Genomic DNA, 14,040 nt, shown 5'->3' with positions numbered 1-14,040 from the left:
GTGATGGGTTGAAGCTCTGTGGCTTGTTAGCGATGAGATGAGGGCATAAGAAAATACCGATGAAGGCTCAAAGGGCTTCGAATCGCAGTTTGAAGGGAGCCCTTCAAGGTCGGTACAGATGGCAGCAAAGACTACAGAGACCAAAAACTCACGAATGGACGTGAGCAAAACCGTGAACCTGTCCTTTAAGAGCACTTAAACTAACAAATCCCTTCTGTTCTACCAGAATCTTTATTAATCAACCCGTGGATAAAGACCCACGATATCAACTCTCGCTGTTTAACTCTACAGTACAACAGTCGAGTTCGGCTCGGTGTAATGGACGTAATGATGTTGTCAAAGTTTGCTGTTTGCTGTTGATTCAGACACTTTAAAGTCTCCTATGTGAAGGACCAATGTTCTGGAGAGATAATTGGTTTAATCAAAAAGAACAAGATCAACAACACTTTCGTCAATAACTGATACTAACCGTAGTGTTGGTGAAGCCACTGTTTCCGTACAAACACCAGAGCCTTATATACTAATACTGATATGAATGTGAACACGTCTTTTTTGTAACTGAGGAGGAATCTTATTTTATAATCGAGCTGTGAGATTTCTCTAACTATTCTGTCCAGTATTCGATCAAGAGTATTGATCTGTTTTCACTTTATAAATTTACAGAATAAAAACTCAGCAGAGGATAAAGAGCTCATTGTATTGGAGTTTTTTATTTTGTTTGTCTGATAAAAAAACAGGATGCGTTGTGGTAATACAGATAGAGACACCACAACATCCTGTTTTATAGATGTACAGTTTTGTTTTTAAATCAGATTCATCCACATGTGGTGCTGGAGTGTGTGTTTGTGGCAGCGGGACGGTGTGTGTGTGTGTGTGTGACAGACTGAGTCAAGATAAACTGCAGTGTGTGTGTGTGTACAACGGTGGAGCTCTGAGGCTCAGAGGAACCAGATGCATCACAGTATCTGTCAGTGGGAGACTTTCAGAGTTGGTTGGAGTCTAAACAAGAAGAAGAATTGAGAATATCACCAGACTTATCCATTTTAAGTTGGATGGACTCTCAAACACACAAAATAAGTGTCTTTTTAAATCTCTGAGGTGAAACTAAACGTGCAGATTTCTCTGGTTACAGTCACTGTACAAAGTCCCACTCAGGGTAGATCAGTGCTGGATGTGACAGTCATGATTTTTAAAAACGCTTCTCAGCCAGTTGGTGATTAAGGATTGTTTTCACTATCAATTAAAGCTACGACGAACAATAATCAAGGTCTCGATACATTTTAGCGTTAGCGTGTTGTTTTAATCTGGTTTTGGCAAATAGCTGACATGACTCAGGGTCTTTGCTTTGGAAGAACCAGATAAGGGGCAACACTTAATAACATTATATGAACATGTAATAAATGTTTTACAACACATTAATGTAGCTAGAAGCAGATACATGGACATTTTTATGTGTTTTTAATGTCCAGTGTTTGTTCTACACATTTTTATATTATTCCAGCTGTGTTCTACTACGTTGTCGTTCAACATCTGTTCATCCAGCAGCCTCCACTGACGAGTGTCCACAGGTGGAGTTAGAGCTGGTAACAGAGACGTTGATAAACACTGAGATCTGGTCACAGCTGCATCAGAGTCTGTTAGAAACCAGTTATCACGTCTTTATATTCTGATTATACAGGATAAATAAACCAGTTATTACGTCTAAATAAGTAAATATCTTTGGGTAAAACTCATAACTTGTTTTAATGGAAAACAAATTTAGCCTCTACACAATGCCCTTTTGATAACTCTGAATAAATAAGGTATAAAATGTAGGTGAATATGATTCGAAGATGTTATAGGTCACATCTGTAAAGACTTAATTCTCTCACTGAGTTTTTCAAAGAGTAGTTTATTTTCCTATCGGCACATTTGAAAGAGGAATGTGTTTTAACAAATATCTGGAGTTTTAATTGTAATATGTGTATGACACCGTTACTCTGACATTCATCACTTCATCCTTGGACCCTCAATTATTCTTTCTATAAATGATGCGGTCTACAAAATGTCCGTCATGACTGATGAATTCTCTCTGGGTCTGATGATCTGCAGCCAAAGGAATGAAAAAGTACAGTAAATGATGACAAAGAGCTGCACAGTAATACCAGATTCCATGTTTCGCCATTAGGTACCAAATACTTTGTGTTTTTACTGAATGAGAAGTGGGTCATTAAATGGAAATATATACATTTCTGTCGGTCTGCTAACTGAGTGATTAACTCGCGAGTTCAGGGTCAACAGATCAAACAAACCAGCTTTTCTTCCACCCGACCAGCGCCACTCTCTGCAGAAAACAACGAGCGAGCGATATCCGGTGGCTCGGCATCGGTCAAACGCGTTGGCACAAAACATGTCAGCGAGAGGCCGCTTCAGTCCAAACTCATCAGCATCCGTTTGTAAAAAATGAAAACACCATCGTTTGAGTCTTTATTTCCCAGCGACCGCAGACAGCTGCTCTCTGATGCGTCCCAGTCCGTCCAGTATGGTGTCCAGAGACTCCCTGCTCAGCTCCACCGTCACCGTGGAGTCCGACTCACCGCCCGCTGATGGACAGGGATCCTCTATCTGAAACCAACAGATCTCAGGTATGAGACAGGAGCAGGGGGACGGGACCATTGGACAGGACCGAGCCACAAACAGCGTCAAACAGCGCACGCTTCAGGACGGTACCCACCTTGAGCTGAACCAGGCAGGTCGGGACCGACATACGACTGACTGAGTCTGATCCTGTCACCATGTCGACTCTCCAGTCCAACTCCTTCAGCTGAGGGAGGGAGACTACACACACACACACACACACACACACACACACACACACACACACACACACAGTTTAGAGCCTACACACACACACAGCAGCAGTAGATAAAGTAGATGATGAATGAATCTGAACTCTGCTCACTCTGATCACCGACGGCTTCTGTCCTCCATGTTGGACTGGGAAGAGGAAGAGGAAGACGTGATGTCATTACAGCCTGTGGTTACATCACACTGATTGGTTAAAATTAAGAACAGACATTCCCGCCTTTGAATCTTTACTGGCCGGGACAAATAATTACCAGCGGAGGTTTTATCCAGGTTGGTCTCGATTTTCAATGTTGGACAGCGAGAGAGAAACAAAACACAATGAAAATATTTCTACTTTTTTATCATAAAAAAGAAAAGTGCCATTTCCCCATTTCTGTGGTATTGTATTTTAAATTTGTGGCCCTTTTTTCTCTTATTTTACTGATTTTGCATATTTTTTATTTGCCCATGTGTTTCAATAATATTGGTGTTATTTCTCAACATTATGACATAATTGCAGTAGTTTATTTGCAGTACTGTGCACATGAGGGTATCCAGATACAACCTAATAAAAACAAAACAAGAGGCACAGCAACAAATGAAATCTGGTTTCATTGTGCTGTAAGTTGCTGCGGTTGTTCTCTCACTGCAGAACCGGGTCTGTTTTTATGCCCAGACAGGAATTAAATCTGAGTTTAACTCAAAAGAGGAGAGAGAAAAGGACTTTGCAGTGATGCATTGTGTTCTGAGACCTTACGGCCTCTTAGCGTCATGCTGCGAGTTTCCTGGAACTGACCTGTTCTCCAGCAGGATCTTTGTGATCAGGTTCTTCAGACTGGGGTGGAAGGATTCGGGGAAGAGAGCGAGGATCTGCTCCGGAGAGCTGAGGTTGTAGAAGAGGACGTGATGAGACAGGACGTGGAGGGACTGGACCAGCTGGAGGAAAAACAAACTGCTCAGGTTCAAGCTGGAAACTCAACTTTCTCTGTCTGTTTCGACATCTGCCGCCATGGTCAGCGGGGATTCTTCTGATTTTCAGGCCGGTTTTCGTTGGACTTGAATGTTTGTTTCCAATTCAAATCCTCTTGTCTGAATCATTTTGTAGAGCGTCAGTGTCTATAGTCAGCATGTAAACCAATAGTACAAATACTGAACATGGTCCAACACTTGAAAACAGCTCCGTTATTCTCTGTTTGAAGAAAGGACGAAATGTTTATTTACTGATTAAAAAGCCAAATGGTGTAAATGTTCCCATCAAACCTCCAGCTCACTCTGTGTCCCCCCCCCTATTTGAACGTCGGCAGCTGAAGGGTCAAATGTGCATCATGGAACAAAACCGTGTTGATACAAAACCTCTTTCTTTTCTCTCGTTCTTGGAAAATGAGACTGTTGGAGCTCGGCCCTTGACCTGCCTATTCACACATTCCACAGACACACTGGAGATGAAAATCAGGGGAAATCAAAAGGCTACTTTCTGTCAAGCTCCGTCGCACACCCACTCGCGGGCGCGTCCCTTACCTGTGCGGCCTGGGCTGCGGGGATGCCTAGCGTCGCCGCTGTGGTCTCCGCGAGCCGGCGACTCGGAGCTCCGTGACTCTGCAGACAGACGTCTCTCACGGCGTCTTTAGACGGAGCCTCGGGAGACAGAAACGGCTCGGAGTCAACAACAGCAGCAGCACGGGACTCCGACCGCGACCCGCGTCCCGACAGAGGGACGGCGACGCTGCGGGGACACTGACAGAACCGGACGGATTTTCCTGAACCCGTTCGATTCTTCGAGCTGTGGCGTTGAAAACGTCGACGGAAACAAACCCTTGATCTGAACCGACGAGTGATGGATCGTGTCAGACGCGTATCCAGTGCCAACGTCCGGAGGGGTAGCCTCGACTTTTAGAGGAGCAGCCCCCCCCCAGTAATACTACGAACCTAGTGCTAGCTAGCGAAGCTACTGACTTAGCCAGTAGCTCTTGGATCAAAAGCAAATGGCTGGAATACTTGGGATCCTCTTTTCTATGTTTGCCAGGATTTCGAACAGGATGTTTGGTGGGTTTTGTGTTTACAAATGAAGCTTAAAATAGATCGTCATTTTAAATTCCTCAATATTTAGGATCAAGCAACACCGTGTTCGTATGTGGAGATATTAGGGGCAGGGTGTTGCAAACATTAACCGAAGACGTGACACTCGCAACATACGGTCAAAAAAGTGTGTGTGTGTGTGTGTAAATGCATAGATAATATACACTGGCGAAACAGTAAAAACGGGAACGGGGAGGGTTCCCTGATGATTTTAATTAAAGTCACATTTGCTTGAAAAACGACTGACACGAATCGTCCACCATCGCAACACTGGCAGATTCATTTTCTGTCGATCGATTAATCGCTTAATCAAGCAACCGTAGCGGCTCTGAATCAAAAATAACTGATAGGTGAACAGTGGAAATACAGCGATGCTACAATAAAGTGTAAAACGGGAATAAATTAATCTCAAAGTTCAATCAGCGACAAACAAGAAGAAGAAGAAGAAATGTTAGAACCTTTCAGACGCTGCTAACCAGCTAATGCTAACTGCTCTGGATATTCAGCGGCGTCGTTTGGGAAAGAAAAAGGCGAAAAGGAAAAAAATCTTGGACTCGGTTTTACTTCCCGGGGTTTAAACCTGCAGACATTAAGGATCGATACCTTTAAAAGAAGCTGGAAGTTGGTAAAATCTTCGCTGGAAACTGTCGCGGCCATGTCGACATGTGACACGTTAACTGCCAGTCATGTGACAGAAGGAGGCCGCTACTGCTCACGGGAAATGAAGTCCGGCCGAACTAAAAAGAAGTGTGGAGGGGAAAAGAAGCATTAGAGCCACAGAGTAAGACACACAGAGACTAAACAAATAAGAAGATTTGAAGGGTTTTGGTGTGAAAATATAAAAAATCCTAAATAAATATATTTTAATTTGAAAAACACAATAATTCCTAACTTTCCTTTATCTCATCCAGCTGTATAGTATTTCGCAGGGCCAGTAATTTCCCCACAGTCATCTATAACAGTTCACGTTATGCTTACAACTGTGTGTTGATAAATTAATGTACACCCACCTCATCTATCCCACATTTCTACCAGCACCTGAAGGCAGCGCGTAACTAATCGATTATGATCCGAAATAATGGATGAAGTAAAGTCAGTGAATCTGTGATAATAAACCCATTTTTTTCCCCCTAAAAATCACAATTCGTAGGAAAATAAAACATCTTTAACAACAGATCACACCCCATAACCCCAGTGATCGGTAACCGGTCTATAAAAATGGTGACAGTTTAATAGAAAATGCTTTTTAAGAGACCGGTTTATAAACCCAATAAACCCAATAAACCCTATCATGATATCGGCTAACACCTCATGCTAATAAATCATATACAAATGAATCCAACAATGTTGTTGGATTCATTTTTATATAATTTATTAGCATAACACGTATATATATCTATATATATATATATATATGTATATGTATATATATATATATATATATATATATATATATATATATATGTGTGTGTGTGTGTGTGTGTGTGTGTGTGTGTGTGTGTGTGTGTGTGTGTGCATAATAGTAATAATAATAATAATCAATGATCAAGTCAATATCAATGATGTCAAAATTAAAATATACTACACGGGTTTACTAAAGTCTCACTGACTCTCGCGATGGCAGCCTCTCCGGTAACCTCCAGTATCCGGCTGGAGCCAACATCAGCTCATCGCGACCCGTGTAGCAACCGTCTGATAGGTCGTTTATCGCAGGGGAGGAAGACACGGAGCAGGTGCCGGTGGTGGGGGCGGCCCGGCGCGCTGACGCGGTGATGGAGGCTGTCGGTGCCCGGCGGCCACTCCGCTGATCCCCGGCCGGCCGGCGAAGATGTCCGTCTCTGGGATGAAGAAGCAGCTCCACAAGGCCAGCCAGGTAACCGGGACGAGGCGGGCCGAGCCGGGCCGGGCCGGGCCGAGCCGGGTCGAACCGGACCGAGGTTTTAGGACATCTGGAGGGGGAGGGAGGGGGGCAGGATTAACATCTGGGTGGTTATTCTGCTCAGTTTGCCCTCCGTGGTTTTTACTGCGACACAGGGCCTGACGGTACACGTCACTATCGATCCATCAGTTCAATATTGATCCATCGGATCTTTAATGATAACTGACCTTTGTATCCTTCATTTAACACGAGCCTCGTAGTGTTATTGTTGTGTTTTAGGTTATTAGTCGTACCAGACTGTACTGGTACTACTACTTCCAGTACTACTCACTGTTACCACGACTACTACAGCTGTTACTGGTACCACTGCTGCTACTGCACAGGTACTATTACCACTATTCACCCTACACTACTGCTACTACTTTATATACTTTTTCAGGAGGTCCATCTATAACAGTGGATCCTGTTTTAATCAACTAATCCTACGATTTGCTTTTAAAATCTTGATCTGAAAAATAACGAGTAGCTGTAGGGGGAAAAAAGTGCAGTAAAAAGTTCATTATGTCTCTGAATGGAAGAGGAGTCGCACAAGTACTTCAACATTATGCAAAGTCCAGTACTTGAGCAGATGTAGTTCGAGGTTAAAAAGGACCAAACCTCTGAAAATGTCTTGGAGAAGAGTAGAGTTACGTTCTGTCATTAATAACTGACACAAATGCCACTGATACCAATATAGCAGCAGTAGCAGTAGTAGCAGTAGTAGTAGTAGGAGTAGTAGGAGTAGTAGCAGCAGTAGCAGTAGTAACAGCAGTAGTAGTAGTAGTAGTAGTACCACCACCACCACTACTACTACTACTACTACTACTGCTGCTACTACTGATGCTACTACTGATACTACTACTGCTACTGCTACTACTACTACTACTACTACTACTACTGTTACTACTGCTACTACTGATGCTACTGATGCTACTACTACTACTACTACTACTGATGCTACTACTGCTACTACTACTACTACTGCTACTGCTACTACTACTACTGCTGTTACTACTACTACTACTATTACTACTGCTGCTACTACTGATACTACTACTGCTACTGCTACTACTGATGCTACTACTGATACTACTACTGCTACTGTTACTACTACTACTACTATTACTACTGCTGCTACTACTGATGCTACTACTGCTACTGCTACTACTGATGCTACTGCTGATGCTACTGCCTTATCTCTTCCTGTAGCTGCTGAATGAGAGGCTGATGGGAGCTGAAGGAACCAAGATGGACGAAGACTTCCTGAGGATGGAGAAGGTAAAACTCCACTGTGAAAGGTGAAAGCTTTGAGCTGCGGAGTTGGATTCATTAACTGACCCCACCCCCACCCCCCTACCCCCGTCTGTCAGAGTGTTGCAGTGATCCACGCTCTGCTGGCTGAGCTTCTGTCCAAAACCACAGAGTTCCTCCAGCCAAACCCAGGTACCGTAATTACCACCACACCGCAGCCGCTTTCACTGCACACCGGTTCAGGATAACGGGATTATAATGGCACGGCAGAGAGAATGAAATAAGGCAGTTTGGTTAAAGCTTTGGTGTTTTTCTCTCTCAAGACAACTGGTTCAAAAACAACATTCCAGTGAGCGAATGTGCAGAACGACAGTCGCTTACAGTCAAAGTCAGACAATCACAAATAACATCGGTCCAGTTTTTAATGACACTACATCAAAACTAAGAAACCATGTTGTTACCTCCCCTGAGCTCCGCATGCAGTGAATATCTTTGTGTTTTTTAACAGCATACCGAGCCAAACTGAGCATGCTCAACGGCATGTCCAGGATTCGAGGACAGGGGAGGTCAACAGGTTACCCGCAGACAGAGGGCACGCTGGGACACTGTATGTTGCGGTACGGCCAGGAGCTGGGAGCTGCTTCTGAATTCGGTACGATCCCAGACAGACCGCTGATCTGTTATCAGACGTCCGGGGAGCTCAAGGGCTCGTTGGACCCGTCTGCGGTTCCACCCAGGGCAGTCGGAGGGACGTCTCGGCAACCGTGGCGACTGTGATGAAATTCCCCTCAGGATGAACTGTAGTAACTCACACAGCCTCACAGAGCTGCCAGCTTGGCTATAGACTCTTACTCGGTTTTCCATTACTTGCTTTCCTTCTTCAACAAAGTGCTAGTTTACCCATAAAACTTAGCAAATGACTCCCGCTCAGGACTGATTATTCCATTTCAAATGAAGCGGTTCAGTTTGTCATAACTAAGTGTTCGGTGGTTTTTTAAACTCTTCTCCTGCTTGTTTTTTGTCCGTTGCTCTTCCGCTCAGGTGGAGCTCTGGCTGGCGCGGGTGACGCTCTGCAGCGGGTTGCCCAGGCCAGGGACGCCCTGGATGTCAAGGTCAAACGCACCTTCATCGACCCCCTGCAGGACCTCCATAACACAGAGCTGAAGGAGATCAGGGTGAGAGGCCGCACGCCCCCATCATGTTCGTGTTCGTCAGGACACTGGCACGATGCTGCTGGTAGCATGTAAAGAAAACGCAGAAAAACAAAACTTTCATGGCCATGACTTTAATGACCCCCGAGACGCTAAAACTCAACCGGTATTTGAGGGAAAATGCATTTTATTTTGAAGTTGAACACACAAATTGAATCATCATACCCAAAAAACGTAGGAAAACTGAACCTGATGGGATCAGGGTCTGAATGAGGAATGGTTTCCAACATATTCTGGAGCCGTGTCTGTGCTTTTGCTCTTGTCTGATTGTTTCCTCAGTACCAGCTGAAGAAGCTGAACGGTCGTCGGCTGGACTTTGACTACAAGAAGAGACGAAAGGGGAAAGTAGCCGTGGACGAGGTCCGACAGGCCTGGGACAAGTTTTTCACCTCCAGAGAGCTGGCAGAGAGGAGCATGTTCATCCTGCTGCAGAACGATGTGAGTCTAACCCGGCTGGATCGTCTATAAATCCTCCTCACATCTCTTCTGTGATTTAAATCTGAAGTTCAACATAGCGGACCCACGATACCCCACCAGTAAATACTGAACTTGGACACACTGCCTTCCAGTCCCTTGCCCCATGTAAACGGTCCCTTCAGATGAATTTAAACTTTGAAATTCACAAGTTTAAAAACATTGCAGTTGTGCAGCGTTTCCACCTGACAAAGACCGAAAGCTTTTGGGGGCGTGTTTCCAAATGCCAACAACCCGGCAGACGCCCAGAACTGGCTTCAGCTCTTAAACTTAATGTTGATGCCAGTGAACGGAACAATGTGTGGATACATGTACAGATATGGGAGAGCGATTATATTCAATGACTGATGCATGAAGTGAAGTGAGTATGTCTCCCACGCATCGCTTCGTTATGTTTTCTCGCTGCAGGTGGATCGGCTCCGTCGTCTGGCGGCTTTGGTCGCAGCGCTGCTCGACTTCCACCGCGACGCCCACCGCATCCTGCTGGGTCTCCATGGCAACCTGCGGGATAGGTGAGCCCGGGGTCAACACCGTTTACATCTCTTTAGACAGAAGACGAGAGTATCACCAAAATAAAGATGATTCTACACTCGGGGACCATGAATTCCCACAGAAAAGAAAAACGAGTTTTGCAGGTATTTGATCAACAACTTACAATGTCGACCTGATGGTGGCGCTAGATGAAAAGTCAGAGGATCAGCAGAGTCAGTAGGATTCATCCTCTGGGGAACAGTGTCATCACAAGCCATCCGATAGCTGCGGAGAGATTGTGGACCAGCGTGAAGGACTGAGCCGGGATGCTAGCTTGGCTAATGAAGGCCGACGACCACGTTTACAGGATGAGGCATGAACACGGATTAGCGACATCATTTGGGTTTTCAGGCTTCCTCAGTGTGTGGAAATGAACCTTTAACCTTAACGGCCTTACACACACACACACACACACGCACAGTCCAGCCCCACAGGCTCCACTTATTTCACCTAATCAAGCTCCTTCTCACGACCGTTAGCACAGGTAAAAACTCACTGTGCCTGTTTGAGCTTACCTTACACCTTCATCGTTCTGATTGGTTCCTGGGTTTCGGTGTAATTCCACCTTTAGCTCCTCCGACCTCAACCTGAGCAGAAGTCTGCTCAGTCAGAAGTCGTGGAAACACCAGTGTGGGTGAATCTGGCCTTTCAGATTTCTTTAAACCTTTGTTTTACGCCTGTTGTACCGTATCTGCCGAAAACAGGCTGACCGCTGCCAGCGAAAAACCGAGGCGACGGTTCAGCACCAAAAAGACCCGAGCGGGGAGTGAACAGGGCGGCAGCATCGGGTTCTACCACCAGCCGTCAGTCACACCTGTAGTCTCCTCAGGTCGGTTTTGCTCACTAGCTAGGACTTATTTTACTGTCCCGTTTCTCTGCAGTCAGATATTTAATTGCGTCGATTTTTAACTGGTGTTTTTTACCCATCTTTCTGCGACAGGAGAGCAGTTCACAGCGCCACCGTCCAGACCCGGCAGTGCCATCCCCTGTCACGGTAAGAAAATAGACCACCTCCATCTTATGTGTATTTTTTCATGTTGTCATTTACAGCTCTCGAAGATGAAGTGTCCACCCGCAGAACCTCAGGACTGGTTGGTCATAACTGCTGGTTTTTTTGTCTGTAGGTTTTATTTATAAAATGCCCGTTTTAAAGGCGACATATTCAAATCTCTCGACGATGTCCAGTTTACCATCACGTGTGACAGAGAAAAACACCAATGTTCATATTTGAGAGGCTTAAAAAGTGACTAAAACTATTATTTGATTTTCAAAACAGTTACCGATTCATTTCCTGTTGATCGACTAATTGTTGCTTCTCTAAACCGATGGACACACGTCACATGATAGCTTTTTTTTTTTACCTGCAGCCTCCACTAACGGTAAACAGGTGATAATAGACCGCCTCCACCTCCCCTCCCTCTCTCTGTCTCCCTCCGCCTCGCTCTCTGTGCTCTCTCTCGCCCAGCCGACAGTAAGCTGGTCCCGGATCGGCCCTGTTGCCGGGCGATGTACTCCTTCCACCCGGACCACGAGGGCGAGCTGGACTTCAGCGAGGGCGACGTCATCGTCCTCACCTGTCAGGTCGACGCCAACTGGTACGAGGGCACGCTGGGCGGCCAATCGGGGCTCTTCCCCGTCAGCTACGTGGATGTGCTGGTGCCACTGCCGCTACCATGACAACGTGTCAAACATCCACGGACTCCACGCTGAACTCAGAAATCAGACATTAGATGCTGACAGATAATATGCAACTTTTCGGCTTATTGTTTGCACTTTTTCACAGGGGAGTCAGTCTGTAATAAAGGACGGACGGAAGGCCATAGTTTCTACTGTAGAGCACTTTAGTTCCTGACCTCGTGTTATACTTTAAAGCACCAGCCACCACAGGGAGGCTCAGTCAGTAAATACGACATTTTCACGCCTCAGCGTGTTTTCCCTTTAAGACTTTTAGCCACATTTACCGCACAAACCAACAGCTCTGGTCTATCACATCACGGCACATTTCTACCAGAGTCCCGCAGACTTAGACACACTGACAAAATGCAGCCACACCAGACTGACACGGTCTGCAGACTGCTGCGAATAGAGCGCCGTCCGGGTAAGTCTACTGTACCGTCTAGTTCCATGATAAGTAGAAATAAACAATAGTGCTAAGGAGGTTCATTTACGTCCGATGTTGACGGTGTGGTGGGTGGTGGTGTGCACTGTGCATGTACTATGCGCAAAGTTATTGGAACTTGTGGGCACTTACTCTGAGGCTCTATGAGACTCAGGTCAGGAAACTCAAGCGTAAAAACCACAATTTGCTGAAGTAGTCTGGCTCGTAATTGTTCCCTCTGGACAGAGCGACACATTAAGTAGAGTCAAACTTTAACGTCCCCAAAGGGGGAAATCGGCTCAGCAGTCAATAATAGTAAATACAAAGAGAGTACAACGATGAATGAAAACCATCAGTACAACACATGCGCAAATAAATACAAGTACACAGGGTAATGGCAGCATCGGCACCTGTCACCGAAACCATCAGAGAAAAGCAGCAAGAAGAAACCAGAGACAGGCCAAATCAGATTTCAGTATCAACGCATTTGAGACAAGTCAGATACGTAAATCAACATCCGGTCGCAGTTACGTTTCCTCTAAAACGGATTTCTCCTTTATACAAATGAGTTGTATATAAAGGTAATTTCTGGGAGACAAGGTTGTTTATGTGACGTGAGAGTGGTATCGATGTGAACATCTGACTCTCTGCAAGAAAGAGGAGGATTTTCCCGAGATGTCAAACTGCTCCTTTAAAGCACAGTGCGACGGAGCCGGCTGTAACTCGCAGTACAGACACCAGCTCTTGTGCACAGTGCACCACTTTACCACCACCACTCTACTGTATATACAGCCTGAGACAGCAATCACAAGTCTTTCCATAAATGTTGGACTGCTCCTTTAATAGAAAGCTAGTTTAAAATCTAGTCTGAAGTGCTGTAGTTACTATAAGAATAAAATACACTGCAGTAGTTGATAGGTAGACTGCTGTAGCTGACATTAAAACAGCTACCATGGTGGATCCTATGGTTTTCAATGATAAATAAATCAAGTCACATGAATGTAATGAAATAATAGAGGTGTGTGTGTGTATGTGTGTGTGTGTGTGTTTGTGTGTGTGAACATTGTTTCAGCACTGACCAAAAACCTTCAGGTGAAAATGATGTTTTTGTCATTTTGTTTGAAGTATTAATGGAAATCCATTCATGCTCTTTAATGGAAATGAACTGATTTCGCTTCAAAATCCAAGCAAAGGCAGGAAGCTGAAAGAACCCAGATGTCCAGTGTTAGATGGTCTGTTGATCTGCACCTCGGTCTCTGCAGGGTCGAACCGGTGTTATGAGTCTGACTGAATGTACCGAAGCCTGTTATTCCTCCGAGCACAGAGATATTTGTTGTACAGAGACAAGAGTCACTCGCGATGTATTTCTGCCGTCATTTCTCTGATCAATAAAGGCTTTCATGTCTGATCTCAGCGTTTCTTGACTCGGTAAAAACTCGAGGTCCAGAACCGAGATGTGAGATGCTTGGGTTTTATTTTGACAAGACGTTTCCAGACGAGAATTAGACGCACATGCTTCAGGTAGTTTCATTCATGTGTTCGCATCCTCAGCGATAGAAGAGAAGAAGTGCCAGGGTTTTATTACAGTAGAACAGATACTTAATCGCGCTGTAACACCCAACGCTTGGCTGCGGAACAACAACCCGCAGTGTGTC

General features: G+C 45.0%; 2 protein-coding genes across 5 annotated transcripts; one reads left to right on the top strand and one right to left on the bottom strand.

The window, feature by feature from the left end:
- Window positions 1-1,871: 1,871 nt before the first annotated feature.
- commd9 (COMM domain containing 9) lies at window positions 1,872-5,630 on the bottom strand. Of its 3 annotated transcripts, XR_005707938.1 has the most exons (7): window positions 5,506-5,630; window positions 4,345-4,461; window positions 3,623-3,762; window positions 2,942-2,976; window positions 2,714-2,817; window positions 2,292-2,604; window positions 1,872-2,085 (listed from the first exon to the last, which is right to left on the bottom strand). XR_005707938.1 is itself a non-coding variant. In XM_040132824.1 (6 exons), exons 1-6 carry the CDS (start codon window positions 5,557-5,559, stop codon window positions 2,467-2,469), a joined length of 588 nt encoding a protein of 195 aa, XP_039988758.1. In that variant the 5' UTR covers window positions 5,560-5,630; the 3' UTR covers window positions 1,872-2,466. The 3 variants fall into 3 exon arrangements, 2 of the variants coding, with proteins under 2 accessions (XP_039988758.1, XP_039988759.1); XM_040132824.1 differs by having other exon boundaries at window positions 1,872-2,604; XM_040132825.1 differs by lacking the exon at window positions 4,345-4,461 and having other exon boundaries at window positions 1,872-2,604; window positions 5,506-5,617.
- Window positions 5,616-13,788, top strand: sh3gl3b (SH3-domain GRB2-like 3b). 2 transcript variants are annotated; one of them, XM_040132822.1, is made up of 11 exons: window positions 5,616-5,683; window positions 6,527-6,775; window positions 8,030-8,098; window positions 8,191-8,263; window positions 8,580-8,723; window positions 9,113-9,246; window positions 9,562-9,720; window positions 10,165-10,268; window positions 10,992-11,116; window positions 11,228-11,281; window positions 11,753-13,788. In XM_040132822.1, exons 2-11 carry the CDS (start codon window positions 6,731-6,733, stop codon window positions 11,962-11,964), a joined length of 1,119 nt encoding a protein of 372 aa, XP_039988756.1. In that variant the 5' UTR covers window positions 5,616-5,683; window positions 6,527-6,730; the 3' UTR covers window positions 11,965-13,788. The 2 variants fall into 2 exon arrangements, with proteins under 2 accessions (XP_039988756.1, XP_039988757.1); XM_040132823.1 differs by lacking the exons at window positions 5,616-5,683; window positions 8,191-8,263 and having other exon boundaries at window positions 6,753-6,775.
- The last annotated feature ends 252 nt before the right edge of the window (window positions 13,789-14,040 follow it).

This window comes from Xiphias gladius, chromosome 8, assembly GCF_016859285.1.
Source record: "Xiphias gladius isolate SHS-SW01 ecotype Sanya breed wild chromosome 8, ASM1685928v1, whole genome shotgun sequence".
Taxonomy (NCBI): domain Eukaryota; kingdom Metazoa; phylum Chordata; class Actinopteri; order Istiophoriformes; family Xiphiidae; genus Xiphias; species Xiphias gladius.
This window is presented reverse-complemented; position numbering and strand designations above follow the sequence as displayed.